The sequence below is a fragment of the Pteropus medius genome, unplaced genomic scaffold, assembly GCF_902729225.1.
Source record: "Pteropus medius unplaced genomic scaffold, Ma_sr-lr_union100, whole genome shotgun sequence".
Classification (NCBI taxonomy): Eukaryota; Metazoa; Chordata; class Mammalia; order Chiroptera; family Pteropodidae; genus Pteropus; species Pteropus medius.
Window position 1 is genome coordinate 298574 of NW_024340694.1, and position 16930 is coordinate 315503.

At 35.1% G+C, this 16930-nt stretch overlaps 1 protein-coding gene across 1 annotated transcript in view; it reads left to right on the forward strand.

Moving 5' to 3' along the window:
• Positions 1-64: 64 nt before the first annotated feature.
• SH3BGRL (SH3 domain binding glutamate rich protein like) overlaps positions 65-16930 on the forward strand; it is a 67368-nt gene continuing 50502 nt past the window's right edge. The window contains exon 1 of the mRNA XM_039863668.1: positions 65-306. Coding sequence (XP_039719602.1) covers positions 262-306 — 45 coding nt within the window. The 5' untranslated portion in view covers positions 65-261. The remainder of the gene's footprint in view (positions 307-16930) is intronic.

Sequence of the window (16930 nt, forward strand, 5' to 3'; positions counted from 1 at the left end):
AAAGAAAGAAAGAAAAAGAAAAAGAAAGAAATGATGCAAAGGAGCCTGCGCCTTCCGGGATTTGAGGCTGAGACTGTAGCGCTCGCTTAGAGCCGGGTGAAAGCAGCCAAGGGAGGAGGCGGGGCTCTGGCAAATTCCCCTTCCACCTTCCCCCACCCTCTCTTGTAACCTCTGTTGGGCCCCTAGCTCAATTCCAACTTTTACTGCGGCCGCTCTCCAGCCATTTGCAGGACCCAGAAAATTGCAGCCGCTGTTACCAGAATGGTGATCCGTGTGTATATTGCGTCTTCCTCTGGCTCTACGGCGGTAAGGAGGGTGGGGAGCCCACCTTCGTTGTTTTCCTACACACCAGTCTTCTGCTGCCTCAGAAATGTTAAATTGCAGAAGTTCGTCAGGCAGCTTCTCTTTCAGAAGACTCTCCCACCCACCTCCCCCTCCCCCCTTCCCTTTCTTCCCTTTGTTGCATCGATTTCATTTTAAATGGAGTTAGCGTTGTTTGCTTTATGACGTTAGGGCCACGTTTCTTCTTTAAAGGAAAAAGAAAGCTACCGAATTGTGGTAGATGAGAGATGGTGGTATTAGGGATAGACGAAAAAGTCAAGTAAAATTACACACTTGTGTGTTTCAAGAGTGGTTCATTTGACATATTTGTTCCAGGTGAGGGGCAGGAGTGTACATCTGTGAAGGATGTAAAGCATGCTCTAATTGATGACTATTGAGTGGAGGCCTACTGAGCTATTGTGATTATTTTCAGAGAGTAAGACTTCTGTAATTGGAGCTATTTTTTGGGTATTTAGGAGAAGGTGTTTAACTTCAGCCTAAAGGGTCTGTTAGAATAAGACAGAATGGGAGGGGAAGTCGGGATAATGATACAAAATTGTGGATTTAAAAAAAAAATTACATATTGTCTCTTATTTTGACTTTTCCTTCTCTTTCAAAAGATTTTACTTGTAACAGTTCCTAATTGTTTCAAATAAATTGAGAAATGGAAAGAGAACTAAAGAGTGGCTTCTTGTATAGTGGTAGACTGGAGTTGCTGTTTAGTCAAATGACAGAACATCCCCTCCCCCCTTCACATGCTCTTAATTTATAATAAAAATTTTTCAGCAGCTATGGGTAGCAAAAGGATCAATTCAGGTGAAAGCTGAGTATTTAGCCAGGATACATGAAAGTGTCTCTGTTTTTAACAACTCAAGAGAAAAGCCAACAATGGCAAGAGCAGATGTGTGGGTTCAGGCTGTAGGATGTAGGCACCTCCTCCTTCTTCTGAGCTTTAGAGCAGCAGCTTTTCTGTTTTTGTTTTGTTTATTTACTTCCTAAGAGAGTTTCAAATAGAATTGAAGGCTATGTGAAATCATAAGAACCTTGACCCTTGAACTTTTCTCTGGCCACCATGTGTGGGTGTATTTAAACAGTTTTGAAATAGAATACTTAACTTTAAATTTTTTTAGAGCGAGTTTAGGTTAAAAAAAGAAAACATTTTATATTGCTCTTGAACCTCACTTTTTGAGTTTCTTGCCTTATTTTCCGTATATATTAATTATGTTATTTCAAATTAATATTTGAGTTGCTCGGAGTCTCAAGTCCAATACAATGATTGTAAAATTTTAAAGACTAGCTTAATACCCTTAGTTAAACCCTTAATTAGATTGAGCTGATCAGGAAGTTAGTTTCACTTTGGGTGATAAGCAGTTTCAACACTGCTATTTATTCTTTGCCTTCTTGTGCTTCTACCACTCCCCCAGAAGCAGATTCAAGATGAAACTCATTTCAGCATTTCTGTTCAAGTTAAGAACTGTACCTCTTCTTTGTTAAGACGTAAGTTTCTAAGAGCCTCACAAATGGCTGCTGTCTCCTAGTATGTCCATTTTTTGACTCCATTTGTGAAAAGTATGAAAATAGGAAATATTTATGCTATTTGTGTTTTGTTTCAATTTTATGTTCTTATGTGTAATTAGAGATTTGTCTGTTGTTACAGTAATTATACTTCTGATGAACCTGCTATTAAAATTCTACTGCATATTGCCAAAATAAATCCTTGTTTTATTATAATCTTACAGTACTTTTGAATATTGCTAAAACAGCATAAACTGAGTGTACCTCAGAAAAAGATCCCGTATACCATAAATGGGAACACTTCAGTTTGCAATACTAAGGGTTTTCCTTTAAGATTGATGCCATGTTGTTTTTAAGACATGATTTAGAAATGTTGTGGCAAACATCATAATGGGAACCCAACAATTGCACAAAGTGAGATATTCCTATAAGTGACTAATTGTAGTTCTCTGAAGAACATTTAAGAGACAGTTTTTGGTTTTGGATTGGTAATCTCTGTTTTCTGACTCTAATAGTTGTCATAAAAATAACCAATATTAGATGTTTTATCAGGCAGGGTAGGATCCTTGAAAATTGAAAGACAATATTTACTTATTCTCTCATTTTTTCAAGATGCCCATTCCCTCATAGCCTGATTAAAGAAAAAATTTTCAAACTTGTACTTAACTCTGCCCCAATATGGAGGAGTAGCACTTGCTTCTCAAAAGTTTAGGAATGAAAGCAAGTATGTTGATTTTTGCAGTGAATTTATTGATAGAAACAATAATAATGATAGTAAAAACATTTAAGTGTCAGGTACTATCTAATTTTTTTCTTGTCAATTTCTAGTCCTATGAATTAAGCACTATGATTATCTCTATTTTTAAGGTAAGGAAATGTAGGTTCAGAGATGTTAAAAAGCTTTCTCAAGGTCACACAACTAGTCACAGAGCTTGAATCTAATACTAGCTGTTTGATTCAAAGTAAATATGTGTTTAACCATCAAGAAAAACAGCCTTTCAGTGATGCCTTATAGCTAGGAGGAATGAGGAGATAAATGTCAACATGAAGTGAGAGGTATGGAAATGAGTAAGTCCTTAAATGGAAGAATTGTCTGGGTATAAACATATAGGGTAATAAAAAAAAGGAGCTCTTGTAAAAGGGGAAGATAGTTTGTCTAAAGGTGAATATCAGTAAGTGGGGTAAATGACTATTCACTCAAACCCACATGGATAGAGAAGACGTGTACTTTTGGAACTGGTCTTTCATAGGTCAAGGTATAAAAATTCAAGTCTTAATACCATTTCATTTTAGGGAAACCATTTAGTGGGAATGCAATTCCCAAGTTGTCTGTCTATAGGAAGTAATTTCTACCTATTCACAACTGCTCATGCATGTCTTAACCCACTGTAATGCAGTAGTATACAGCATGGTTTTCTTTCTTGAGATTGCAATACTCTTTAAGTTCATATTTAATGGAAAAAGAATTAGTAAGCAAAGAGCTTATATGGCTTAATAAATTTCAATAACTTTTTTCTGATTTTTCCCCAGCTTTATTGAAATATAATAGACAATTAGTTGCTCATATTTACAATGTACAATTCAATGAGTTTTTTCAATTATAGTTGGCATACAATAATATATTAGTTTCAGTTGTATACCATAGTGATTAGAGCTCAAGTGATCACCCCACTAAGTCTAGTACTCTTCATCCCCCTTACGTATTTATTACATCGTTGACTATTTTCCTTATGCTATACTTCATATCTCCATGACTATTTTCTTACAAAATATGGTTATATTTCTTAATTCCTTTGCCTTTTTTCTCCATATACCCGATCCCCCTCCTGTCTAGTAGCCCTCAAAATGTTCTCTGTATCTATGAGTTTGTTTCCATTTTTGTTGTAATTTTTTAAATTTTGTTCTGTATATTCTGCATGTACATGAAATCACGTGGTATTTGTCTTTCTCTATCAGACTTACTTCATTTAGCACTATGCCCACTAGGCCCATCAAGGCAATATCTTTTTCTATCCCCTTCTTTTTAGTCTGTGTGTGTCTTTTAATCTGAAGTGAGTCTCTTATAATAAGTCAGCATATGTAGGGGTCTTCTTTTCATTCAGCCAACCTATCTTTTGGTTGGAGCATTTATTTCTTTTCCATTTGAGGTAGTTGTTGATAGATATGTAGCTATTACCATTTTTATTCATGATTTTGATACATATTTTTTTCTTCTTAAAAAAGTCCCTCCAACATTTCCTGTAATACTGGCTTGGTGTTGATGAATTCCTTTAGCTTATATCTGTCTAGGAAGCTCTTTATTTGTTCTTCGATTCTAAATAATAGCTTTGCTGGGTAAAGTATTCTTGGTTGTAGATCCTGGGTTTTCATCACTTTGAATATTTTGTGTCAAGCCCTCTGTCCTGCACAGTTCTTTTGAGAAATCAACTGCCAGTCTTATGGGTGCTCCCTTGTAGGTAACTCACTGCTTTTCTCTTGCTGCTTTAAAGAGTCTCTCTTTGTATTTAACCTTTGGCACTTTAATTATGATATATTTTGGTGTGGGCCTCTTTGGGTTCATCTTTTCTGGGACTCTTTGAGCTTCCTCGGGTTGTATGTCTAGTTCCTTCACCATATGAGGGAAGTTTGCCATCATTATTTCTTCAAATAGCTTTTTCAGTTCTTGTTCTCCCTCTTCTCCTTCAGGTACCCCTATTACTCGGATGTTTTTGCACTTAATTTTGTCCTAAAGACTCCTTAAATTATTATTATAGTCTTGGCTTCTTTTTTCTTGCCATTCTGATTAGGTGTCCCTGGCCTTCCCCATTCTCTATATTGGTGGTTTGATCCTCTTCTTCATTCACTCTGTTAATTCCCTCTAATATACTCCTCATCTCACATAATATATTCTTCATTTCCGACTGGTTACCTTTTATAATTTCCATTTCCATTTTTATGGTTTTTCTTTTCCTTGTTAAAGTTCTCACTGAATTCATCTACAGTTCTCCTAAGTTCATTGAGCATCTTAACCAGTGTTTTGACTCTATATCTGTTAGATTGCTTGACTCCATTATTCCTGGATCTCTGTTTTGTTCTCTCATATGGTTTCTGTTTCTTTGTATTCCCATTTGGGCTGCCTTTCTATGTCTGTTTCTATATATTAATGAAAGCTCTTAAGGCTCCCGATCTTATTAGCATGGCTATATTTAGTAGGTGTCCAGAGGCACAGTCCTGAGAGGGGTTCAACAGCAGGCCAAGTTTAGCCCCAACCTGTGTCCCTCTGGGGCCACCTGCTAAGATTCAGCAATCAATCCACAGATGCTGTGCTTAATAGTTGCCTCAAGATGCCATTCCAGAAGCCAAGGTCAGCTGCCACCAGTATGGGTCTTGGAGCTTGCTTAGTAAATTGCACCAAGGACACAACTGGATATGGCTTGGGTAGGGTCCTGAGTTGGGGGAGGCAGAGTTTCAGGGAATCCTCTGGGTGGAGTGACCTGCGTTATCCAGTTTGATGATGCATCAGCTATGGCGGGGCTGAGTCTGCACACTGGAAGAAGATGGGCTCCACAGAGGAGCACTGGATACCGCCGGCACGTCTGTACAGAGTAAGTCTACCCTCGGCCCTCACTCCGACAACTCAGTGTCCCCCTATAAGTCCTTGGTGCCCCCAGTTCAGCCAAACCAGCACTCGTGCTCAGAGCAAACAGGTCCATCACCATGAAAGTCCGCTCTCAGACACGGCTCCTTTAAGAGGCGTCTGCAGCTGCTGGCTTGCTGCTGCAGCAGCCTCTGTCCCACTCAACTGCTCAAAACTGGACAGTCTCATGTCCTTGCTCCCTCCTACCTTCTCCCTTTGCAGGGTGATTTCTTATTTATCTCCCTAATTGTAGGGCTTGTTCATCTAGATTCCAGGTGACTGCTTGCTGTTTGCTGCATGTTTCTGTGACAACTTTGATGTGATCATAAGAGCAGATGAACGAAGCCTCTGTCATCTATGCCATTTTGCCTTCTTTCCTAAATTTCAATAATTTTTAACAAAAATCAACATTGGCTTTTGGTCCACATTACTGGAGTGATGATAGCTTGGTCTTAACTGGTTTGGGAGTTTTCTTCCCATACTTATTTCCTTCAGATTCATAGAGATCTCCATTTCATTGCCTCTGTGCATTCTAAGTGTGCTTGGTGTACAAATTTTAAGGCTGTGGTAGATAGATGATTTCTGAGGATTTCATTTATGGAATAAGTTTTGTAAAATGAACTCTTTTATAACAGCTAAAACATGAAATAGTTAAAGTTTGGATTGTCCATATAACAAATGAAATATATGTAATTTTCCTCTGTGTCATGATTCAGTGCACACATTATAAAAACAAGTGAATAAAATGAACGTTTGTGATAACCAATGCGCGAGTCGCTAGTCACAGTATTTTCCTCATTTGAATAATGTGGATATAAAACAACAAGCCACAGTTCTTTATCTATAAGATTCTCAAGTAATTGTATCTTAGATGACAGTATTTTTTCTGCTCTGTCTCTGTATTTATAAATTGAACCTTGATTTGATGTTTGCTTTGGTCTTTGCTGTAGCTTCCAAGGTTTATTTGAATGCTGTTAAAAGCTATTCCTAAAACACTTAGAAGAGCAAAATCAGAAACTGCCCATCAGATGACTATTTGGATGTGCATTTTGGATGCTCTGAACAGTGGAAAATAGGTAACTTTTACATGGCAAATGTAGGAACTCAAGATCAGTGACTTCAGCTTGCCCTCTATTTGATGACTGATTTCCTAAATTTCATAGCAACGATTGCAAAGCTTTTTGAATAGTTTGGCCCAGCTTAAAGAGGCTTGAGAAACACAGTTATCATTTATGATTCTTGGACATTTAAAAAGGTACTCAAAAGTCAAATGGTTGTAAAGAAGAATTTATTGTTTAAGTGTAGTAAAATATTCATAATCTGTTAGGAGAGAAAGATAAAATGAATTCATCTATAGCTCAAAGACTAGTTACCCTACTGAGGGGAAGAATTTTGATCAATAAACTTGAAGGTCAGTACTCCCCCTGGAGGATATGAAGCCTCAGACACAATCAGGTAGAGTGTACTAGATCTCTGTAGTTAATCTCTAAGTTCTTTTCAAAAATATATATTCATTTCTACTTTGAAGCCCACCAAGAGGCCTTTTAAACCCAGTACTTGATTACTTCCTCCAATCCAGACCAAGATTAAACAAACATACATTCAGAGAGAAGGGGCAACTCATTTATGATGGCTGTTTTTAGTAGCATGAGAGGCAAAGCTTTTTACACTTGGCCAATGGGGAAGAATTCTAAGAAAGGAATTATTTTTTAGCCGAGTCCCTCATATGTTGGCTTTATTAGTTTGTTTGTAGTTTTGTGGATTGCTGGAACATCAGAAAAAAATTGAATATAAGTTTAAAAATATGATGACAAATTCAAAGACTGTATATTTAAAAGCATTCAGTATCAGTGCCGCAAGATTTTTTTGTTTTATTACTCTTTCATTAACACAACTAATCAAGATTTTCCTTAATAAAACTGTTTAACCAAGGGCACATTTTTTAAATAGCCCTCGTTCCACATGTTGAACTTTTATGTTTTTGATTCTCTCCTAAAAAGTATCTTCGTGTGTCTATAGACCAACATAATTACAAGGTGGCTTTTTATGATTCTATAAATCTTCTAAATTCATCAGCAAGGCAGTACTACTGTAGTCTTTGAGTACTGTCCCTTTGGTTTAGTCCTTTCAGAAAATGAGACCCTATCAAAGAGTTGGAATGGAAGCAAATATTTTTGCTTAGGGGATCTCTAACATTGGGTCAAGACAAATAGAACTTCACCTTTTATACACCAAAAAATATTCATCTCATTAACAGTTATAACTGTCAAAGAATCTATCCACATAAGGACCGCCTGTGAACTGTCCCAGAAAGATTGTAATCAATCAACTTTCTTTTAGTAAACACTCCAAAGAAAGAAATATACAACCTCCCTTAGTAATATGCTGCTTTCTATTACTTGTTGTCCGAGACTCTGGGACTAAGATTGTGGAAATTTGGTTGACCAATGAAGGGTTCCTTTTTTTTTTTTTACCTCTTTTTGTGTTGTGAAGAGGGAGGTCAGATTTTTGAAACCATGGAAGCAATGGAAATAAAGCACTATATGATATGTAGAGATCTACCAGTTATCAATTCAACATATATTTCCTAAATACTGCTGATAAAATATTCAGCTCTGTGGGGAACAAATTCTTTGTCCTGAAAGAGCTCACAACCTGCTTTGTTTTGGAAAGCTTAAAATAGGTTTGATGGTTTTTTTTTTCTCTTCTACCCCTTTTCTTTTTTAGGAAGCATGCTGGGTATTCTTCATGCCTATAGATCAGTACAGTCTAAGATCATGCCATAGGGATTATTCTCATATATTGGTAATTTCGTGAGACTTGTGGTTTATTGAATTTAAATTAATCTTAAAATCTGCATTTTAAACATTTAAAAAATCAATAATTCTCTGAAGCCCAAGTACTAGGCATTGTTCGTTTATGATAGTTGATGATATTAAGAAAATCATAGGGTATGGCTTATATAAGACCTAATGCAATACTTTTAGACATTTTCAATTTCCAAAATAATATTTTGTTGTAAAATTATGAATTATACTGCTTACTGTTGTAGAGAAAACACAGCTGTTTTATAACTCTGAATTGAAGGCTATGACTTCTTCATGTTGTTTAATAGGAATTTGTTTAGAATTTTTCCCATCATTAGTGTATAATTAACAAGGAAGCCCTGGATCGGGGAATGCAGACCTTAGGATAATAGGTTAATCTCTATGCTTTTTTCCTCTCTGTAAAATAGAAGAATTGACGTTATCCTTACTTCCTACAAGTGTTAGATTTTTAAAAATGTGTTTTATAGGAAGTGCTTTGAGATCCTTTGAAATAAAACAATATTCTCATTAGCAACCCAAAATAATTTGTTAAAACTGTTAAGGCAAAATGACCTTTCTATTTTTTTTTTTAATTAGAATTTTGTGTTTGTTTTTAGTAGTTCAAGATTAGGTTCCAAGAAACCTTGGGTCCTTGTTTTGTTTTGAAATACTAATACTGGCACAGAAGAGAGTACTACCTAGTATTTCTGTTCCACTGAAAATGAATTCTTCTCTTTAGGAGAAATATTGTGGACTCTGGTTTGTGTTCTCTCTTTCTGCTCTTCCTTTCTCTTTTTCTTTCCTATGCCCTTGTAAGAATAAGAATGCACAGTGATCGGCAATTAGTTGAATGTGATGTCTTATAACAAAGATGTTTCCCAGAGAAGATATATTTTAGACAGGAACAAAAGGTATTAAGAGAAGGTTAAACAGAACCTTCAACTCTGGAAAATAGGCTGATAATTCTGCTTGTGACATTCACATTTTCAAATTTGAGTTGTTACATATATAGATTTTTTGTATATTTATTATTGTGTTCTGGAAAAAGAATCCTGTGCTATTGAAAATGATCACATTCTTTTCATTGATAATCTTTTTCTTTTTGAAAGATTTCCTCCCCACAATCCATGTCTTCTGAATCTTTTAGTAGCTCTTATATTTACTTGTAAAATATTAAAAATCTACTCTCTTTGGCTATGTTTCAACTATTTCTGGCAAATTTGCATTAAATTTCACTCTCAACACCATCCTAAATTATGAACAAATTTTATGAAACCCTACTGTATATACCTCAAATATTACTTTTTAAAAGTATAATGTATGAATTAGGAAGACAAGTTAAGGCACAATGTACGTACTTAATTGAAAACCACATAGTTGGAGGCAAGACTGAGAGTGAATCAAGAATAGCTATTAGAAGGCATTATTTCAGGTCACAGTCTGTGAGATTAAGATTGTTTGTATTTACTAACTTCATTTTATACAAAAATCTTATTTTGAGCTTCACTTATGATTCCACTGCATTTTTCTTAAACTTGATTTTTTGACATAGTGTAATAAAAAGACCACTAATCATCTTTTGTTCAGTCATTTTTTCTTTTTTGTCAGTAGTCTGTTCCTTCTTTTACCTCATCTCTAGGATTGGGAACACAGATTTTTTTTTTTAATTAAGGAAACCATGAGGGGTGTGTTATTATAGTTTCTGCTTGGAGATTGCTGACTTAAAACTGGTTCAACTTCAGTCTTTTCTAAAGAATATAATGGATCTGAGAATGACCTGTTAAATTATCGCATAACTAAGTAAAGCTGAGGCTTCCTCATAAAAGCCTGAGGTAAGTTCTGGCACTCTCAATACCAATTCTATTAATTTTATATAATTAAGAGTAAGGAAACACTATGATCCTAGTTGGACTGTTTAACCAAAATTATGGGTCACTACCAATTAATGTAAGTAAAGTCAAGGACTTGGAAAGAAGAATGCCGTACCTTTACCTACGTGCGAGCAGTGAATTATTTTTTCTTCTGAAAACAAGTTTCTTTTTATTTATACACCTATGTTCAGCTCAGGGTTCTTTTGTATATTCTTGTGTGAAACCTGTGGATTTGTAAACATTAACCGAACGTTTTTTTCTATGGAAGATTTTTTTTTCCCCATAATGAATGGGATTATGTTCATAATGTTAAACTTGATAAATATGAAGGCATGACTTAGGAATCTCAACATCCATTTGACAAGGTATATATTTCTGAGAACTACAGGCTAAATCTCAGCTGAATTAAATTGATACTTTATCTTTTATTGGGAGAAAAAGCAACCATTCACTCAATTGTCTCTGAATTTTTTCTCTCCTCAATCCATTTCACCGAGAATCCCCATATCAGCCTTCCTAAATATACTTTAATCTTCTCCAGAAAACACCTGCAACAGTGTCTTTTTATAATCCAGTAAAACTTTGCATATTTTTATATCATTACATATTATATTGTAATTTTGTGAACTCCTTGGGCTCTGGGACTTTGTTTTGTTCATCTCTGTTGTATTCTCAGACTGTAGCACAGTGCTCAGTCCTCAGAAAGTATGTAATGAATACATTTTTATGGAATTAGTAGATGCATGAATGAATGCATGCATGAATAAAGCACTTGATTTATCCTAGACAATAGTACCTGTGAACTCATAGATTTAGTGTGCTTATTACCTATTTTTTCTATTACACATAAATGTGAACACATACAATTAAATAAACATTTTTATTTATGTACTAAAAGCCATCAGTGAAAAGCACTGCACCAGAGGAATGCTTTGGTCCAGACATCGAGACTTACGACTTCCTGCATGTGCCAGGTATATCCTAACCCCTGCGCCTTTGTTCCCAAGTGTTTCTTTTACCTGAGTTATCCTTCTCCTCCCATTCCACAGGCCTTGGTCTTATCCATTTTTTAACCCTTACTTGCTAATGAAGTCTTTCTTGGCTACTTTAGGTAGTTCTCTATACCCCTAAACTCATTTGGCACTTATTTTCTATATGTTTTTGAGGGATGCTAATCATATTGTCAGTTGTCTTTTGTGACTATGTTCTTTAATTTATTTATATTTTATTTTATAAAGTTTATTGGGGTAAATTTATATAATACAATTATATAATTTTCAGGTGTACATTATAATTTGACATCTATATATTCTATTATGTGTTTACCACCCAAAGTCCAGTTTCCTTCAGCTACCATAATTTGATCCCCTTTACCCACTTCACTCTCCCCCTCCCCCCTATATTTGACCCCCTTTGCCCTGTCTACACTCCCTCTCTCCCACCCTTACCCACTCTGGTAACCACTAGTCCATTGTCCATATCCATGAGTCTCTGTTTGTTTGTCCTGTTCATTTGTGGCTTTTAGGTTTATATCTCACATATGAATGATATCGTGCTATTTTCAACTTTTTCTATCTGGCTTATTTCGCTTAGCATGGTTATCTCGAGGTCCATCCATGTTGTCGCAAATTGAAGTATTTCATCTCTTCTTATGGCTGAATAACATTCCATTGTATATATGTACCACAGCTTCTTTATCTAATCAACTATTGTAGGGCACTTCGGTTGCTTCCATGTCCTGGCCACCGTGAATAATGCTGCTATGAACATCAGTATGCAAATATCTTTTCGGATATGAGTTTTCAAGTCTTTGGGGTAAATACCCAGTAGAGGGATTGCTGGATTATATGGTAGATCGATTCTTAGTTTTTTGAGGAACCTCCATACTGTTTTCCATAGCGGCTGTACCGATTTGCAGTCCCACCGGCAGTGTATGAGGGTGCCTTTTTCTCCATGTCCTCTCCTACATTTGTTATTACTTGTCCTGTTGATTATAGCCATTCTAACAGGTGTGAGATGGTATCTCATTGTGGTTTTGATATGCATTTCCCTAATAGCTAAAAGATGTTGAGCATCTTTTCATATATTTGTTGGCCATTTGTATGTCCTCTAGGGAGAAGTGTCTGTTCAGGTCCTCTGCCCATTTATTGATTCGATCTTTTGCTTTTTTGTTGTTATTGAGTCATATGAGTTCTTTGTATATTTTGGATATTAGGTCCTTATCGGAAATGTTGCTTGCAAATATATTTTCCCATTCAGATGGTTTTCTCTTTATCTTGTTGATGGTTTCTTTTGCTGAGCAGAAGCTTTTTAGTTTGATGTAGTCCCATTCATTTATTTTTGTTTTTACTTCTCTTGCCTTTGAGGTCAAATTCATAAAATCCTCTTTAAGTCTAAAGTCCTTGAGTTTAGTACCTTTGTTTTCTTCTATGCATTTTATTGTTTCAGGTCTTATATTCAGATCCTTAATTTATTTTGAGTTAATTTTGGTGTGGTGATAGACAACAGTAGTTTCATTCTTTTGCAGGTGGCTTTCCAATTTTCCCAGCACCATTTATTGAAGAGGCTTTTCTTTCTCCCCTCTATGTTTTTGGCTTTTTTGTCAAAAATTATGTGCCCATAGAAATATGGATTTACTTTTGGACTTTCGATTCTGTTCTACTGGTCTGTGTGTCTGCTTTTCTGCCAATACCATGCCGTTTTGATTAATCACTTTGTAGTATAATTTGAAGTCAGAGTGATGCCTCCAGCCTCGTTCTTTTTTCTCAGTATGGTTTTGGCAATTCAAGGTCTTTTTGTGCTTCCATAGAAATCTGATGATTTCTTGTTCAATTTTTTAAAAAAATGCCGATGAGATTTTGATGAGGATTGCATTCAATCCGCATAATGCTTTAGGTAATATGGTCATTTTAACTATGTTGATTCTTCCAACCCAAGAACACGGAATATCTTTCCATTTCTTTGTATCTTCTTTGATTTCTTTTACTAGAGTCTTGTAGTTTTCATTATATAGATCCTTCACATGTTTTGTTAAATTTATTCCTAGGTATTTTATTCTTTTTGTTCCAATAGCAAAAGGAATTATTTTTTTCCACTTCTTTTTTGACACTTCGTTATTAGAGTATAGGAACATTATGGATTTTGAACATTGATTTTGTATCCAGAAAAGTTACTGTATTTCCTTTTTGTTTCTAGTAGTGTTCTTGTGAAGTCTTTAGAGTTTTCTCTATAGAAAATCATGTCATCTGCAAATAGTGAAACTTTGACTTCTTTGTTTCTTATTTGTATGCCTTTCATATCTTTCTCTGGTCTGATTGCACTTGCTAGGACCTCCAGTGTTATATTGAATAACAGTGGTGATAGTGGACAGCTTTGCTTTGTTCCTGATTTTAAAGGGAAGGTTTTTACTTTTTCACCGTTAAGTATAATGTTGGCTGAGAGTTTGTCATATATGGCCTTAATTATCTTAAGGTACTTTTCTTCTATATCAGTTTTGTTATGTGTTTTGATCATAAATGGATACTGTATCTTGTTAAAGGCTTTTATGCATCTATTGATATGAATATATGATTCTTATTTTTAAAATTTTTTATGTGGTGTATCGCATTAATCGATTTGCATATGTTGAACCATCCCTGTGCCCCTGGGATGAAGCCCACTTGATCGTGGTGTATAATCTTTTGAATATGTTTCTGTATTGAGTTCGCTAGTATCTTATTTAGGACTTTTGCATTTGTGTTTATGAGAGATATTGGTCTGTAGTTTTCTTTTTTTGTGTTATCTTTACCAGGTTTTGGTATTAGAGTAATATTGGCCTCATAAAATGAATTGGGGAGTATTGCCTCCCCTTCTATATTTTGGAAGATTTTGAGGAGGATAAGTATTAAATCTTTGAATGTTTGGTAGAATTCACTGATGAAGCCATCTTGTCCTGGACTTTTACTTTTTGGTAGGTTTTTGATGATTGTTTCAATATCCATACTACTGATCAGTCAGTCTATTTAGATTTTCCAGATCTTCTTGATTCAGTATAGGAAGATTGTATTTTATTAAGTACTGGTCCATTTCTTCTAGGTTATTAAATTTGTTATTATATAATTTTTCATAGTATTCGTGCATGATCCTTTGTATTTCTGCAATGTTAGTCGTAATTTTCCCTCTTTCATCCCTGATTTTGTTTATCTATGTTCTTTCTCTTTTTTCTTTAGTGAGTCTAGCCAGGGATTGTCAATTTTATTAACCTTCTCAAAGAATCAGCTCTTTGTCGTATTTATTTTTTCTATTTTTTTGTTTCCAATTTCATTTATTTCTGCTCTAATTTTGATCATTTCTTTAGTTCTGTTGACTTTAGCTTCATTTGTACTTCCTTTTCTAGGTTTTTTTTTTTAAGATTAAATATCAGATTGTTTATTTGACCTCGTTCTTGTTTATGGAGATAGGCCTTTAATGATATGAACTTTCCTCTTATGACCACTGTTGCCATGTCTCAAAAGTTTTGATATGTTGTACTATCATTATCATTTATTTCTGTGTATCTCTTCATCTCTCCTTTTATTTCTTCTCTGACTTAGGAATTCTTCAGTAGTATGTTGTTTAATCTCCATGTATTTGTGTTACTTCTTGATTTCTTTTTGCAGTTGATCTCCAGTTTCAAAACAGCATGATCAGAGAATATGGTTGGTATGATTTCGACCCTCTTATATTTTTGAGGCTATCTCTGTGTCCCGGTATGTGATTGATTCTTGAAAATGTTCCCTGTGCACTAAAGAAGAATGTAGAAGCAGTTCTTTTGGGACGAAAGACTCTATAAATATCAGTTATGTCCAGTTTATCTAATGTGTCATTTACAGATGTTATTTCCTTATTGATTTTCTGTTTGGATCATCTGTCTATATCCGACAGTGGAGTATTTGGATCGCCTACTACAATAGTGTTTTGGTCAGTTTCTCCCTTTAGTTCTGTTAGTAATTGCTTTACATATTTCGGGGCTCCCTGATTGGGAGCATAGAGTCATATGTTATGTCTTCTTAGTGCATGATTCCCTTTATCATTATGAAGTGTCCCTCAGTATAGTTCTTTACCTTTTTTCTTTTGAAGTCTATTTCTTCCGATATTAGTACCGCTACTCCTGCTTTTCTCAGAATGCCATTTGCTTGAAATATCATTTTCTACCCTTTAACTTTGAGTCTGGATTTGTCTTTGGACCTGAGATGTGTTTCCTGGAGGCAGCATATGGTTTTGTGTTTTTTTTTTGATCCATTCTGCAACTCCGTCCCTTTTTATTGTTGAGTTCAGTCCATTTACATTTAGAGTGATTATTGAAATATGAAGTCTTTTTATAGCCATTTTATCTTTTGTTTTCTAGTAACTTGGCGTTTCCATTGCTTCCTTGTCTTTGTGTTTCTGTTTTCTTTATTTTGGTTGGCTTTTGTGGTTTTTGTCTCTGGTTCTTCTTGTTTTATGTTATATACTTCAGTTCTGAATCTTTGGTGTGTGGTTACTATTATGAATATGAAAAGGACAGTTATATATATACAGTCATCCATTTTCTTCTGTGTGTGCCTTATTTCCATTCCCCTTTGTGAATTTTGATTAGAATCCTCTCCTTTTCAGTCATTATTTTCTCAATCTGTCCCTGTGTATCCTGAACGTGCATTACTATCTTGCTATAACAATTCTCTTCTTATTATTTAAGCTTAAAATGCCCTGTTCTTAGTAAGGGTTACACTCCTATGCTTCTATTTGCCTGATAGTCATTTTACTCCTATTTATGCTTTTTTTTTTTCATTTTGTTTTAGGTGAGCTGACCCCTTTTCGTATTTCTTGTAGTGCAGATTTTGTAGTGGAGAATTCTCTCAATTTTTATATTTCTGGAAAGCTCTTTATTTCTCCTTTATATCTAAAGGAGAGCTTTGCTGGATATATTATTCTAGGCTGGTAGTTCCTTTCGCTTAATAGTTTAAATATTTGATTCCATTCCTTTCTGGCTTGTAAAGTCTGCGCTGAAAAGTCCGATGATAACCTAATGGGTTTTCCTTTATAAGTTACCATTTTTTTTCTCACTGGTTGCCCTGCGAATTCTATCTTTGTTGATTTTTGATAACTTTAATACAATGTATCTTGGTGAAGACCTTTTTTAGTTGAGATAATTGGGTGTTTTGTTGACTTCTTGAATTTCAAGCTCCAGCTCATTCCTTAGATTTGGGAAATTTTTATCCACTATTTGGCTGAAAATGGTTTCTAGTTCCTGCTCCTTTTCCTTGCCTTTGATAATGCCCAGTATTCTTATGTTTTCTCTTCTGATGGTACCAGCTAATTCTTGCATTTGTCTCTCATTATTTTTCATTCTTCGGTTTCTCTCTTCTTTCTTCTGATTTATTTCTAGGTTTCTGTCTTTGAAATCACTGATCCTTTCCTCCATTTGGTCGACTCTATTTCCCAAGCTTGCTATTTCATTTTTCAACTCTTGCGGTGTCTTTTTAATCTCCAGAAGATCTATTTTGTTCTTTTTGAAGGTCTCGATTTCCTTGCTCTGCTTATCTAGTTGTTTTCTCAATTTCTGAAATTGTTGATATGACTCGTTTCACAACTCACTGCGTTTTTTCAGAAGTACCATCATGAATTTTCTGTCATTTAAGTCACATATTTTATGTCTGTAAGTTTATTTTCTGGAGATTTGTCTCTTTCCTTCTTAGATGCCTTGTCATCTTGGTTGTTCATAGTGTTTAATGGACTGTTTCTCTGTCTGGACATTAATGGAAGTGTATTCTGCTTTTTTTTTTTTCCAGAAAGAAGATTTA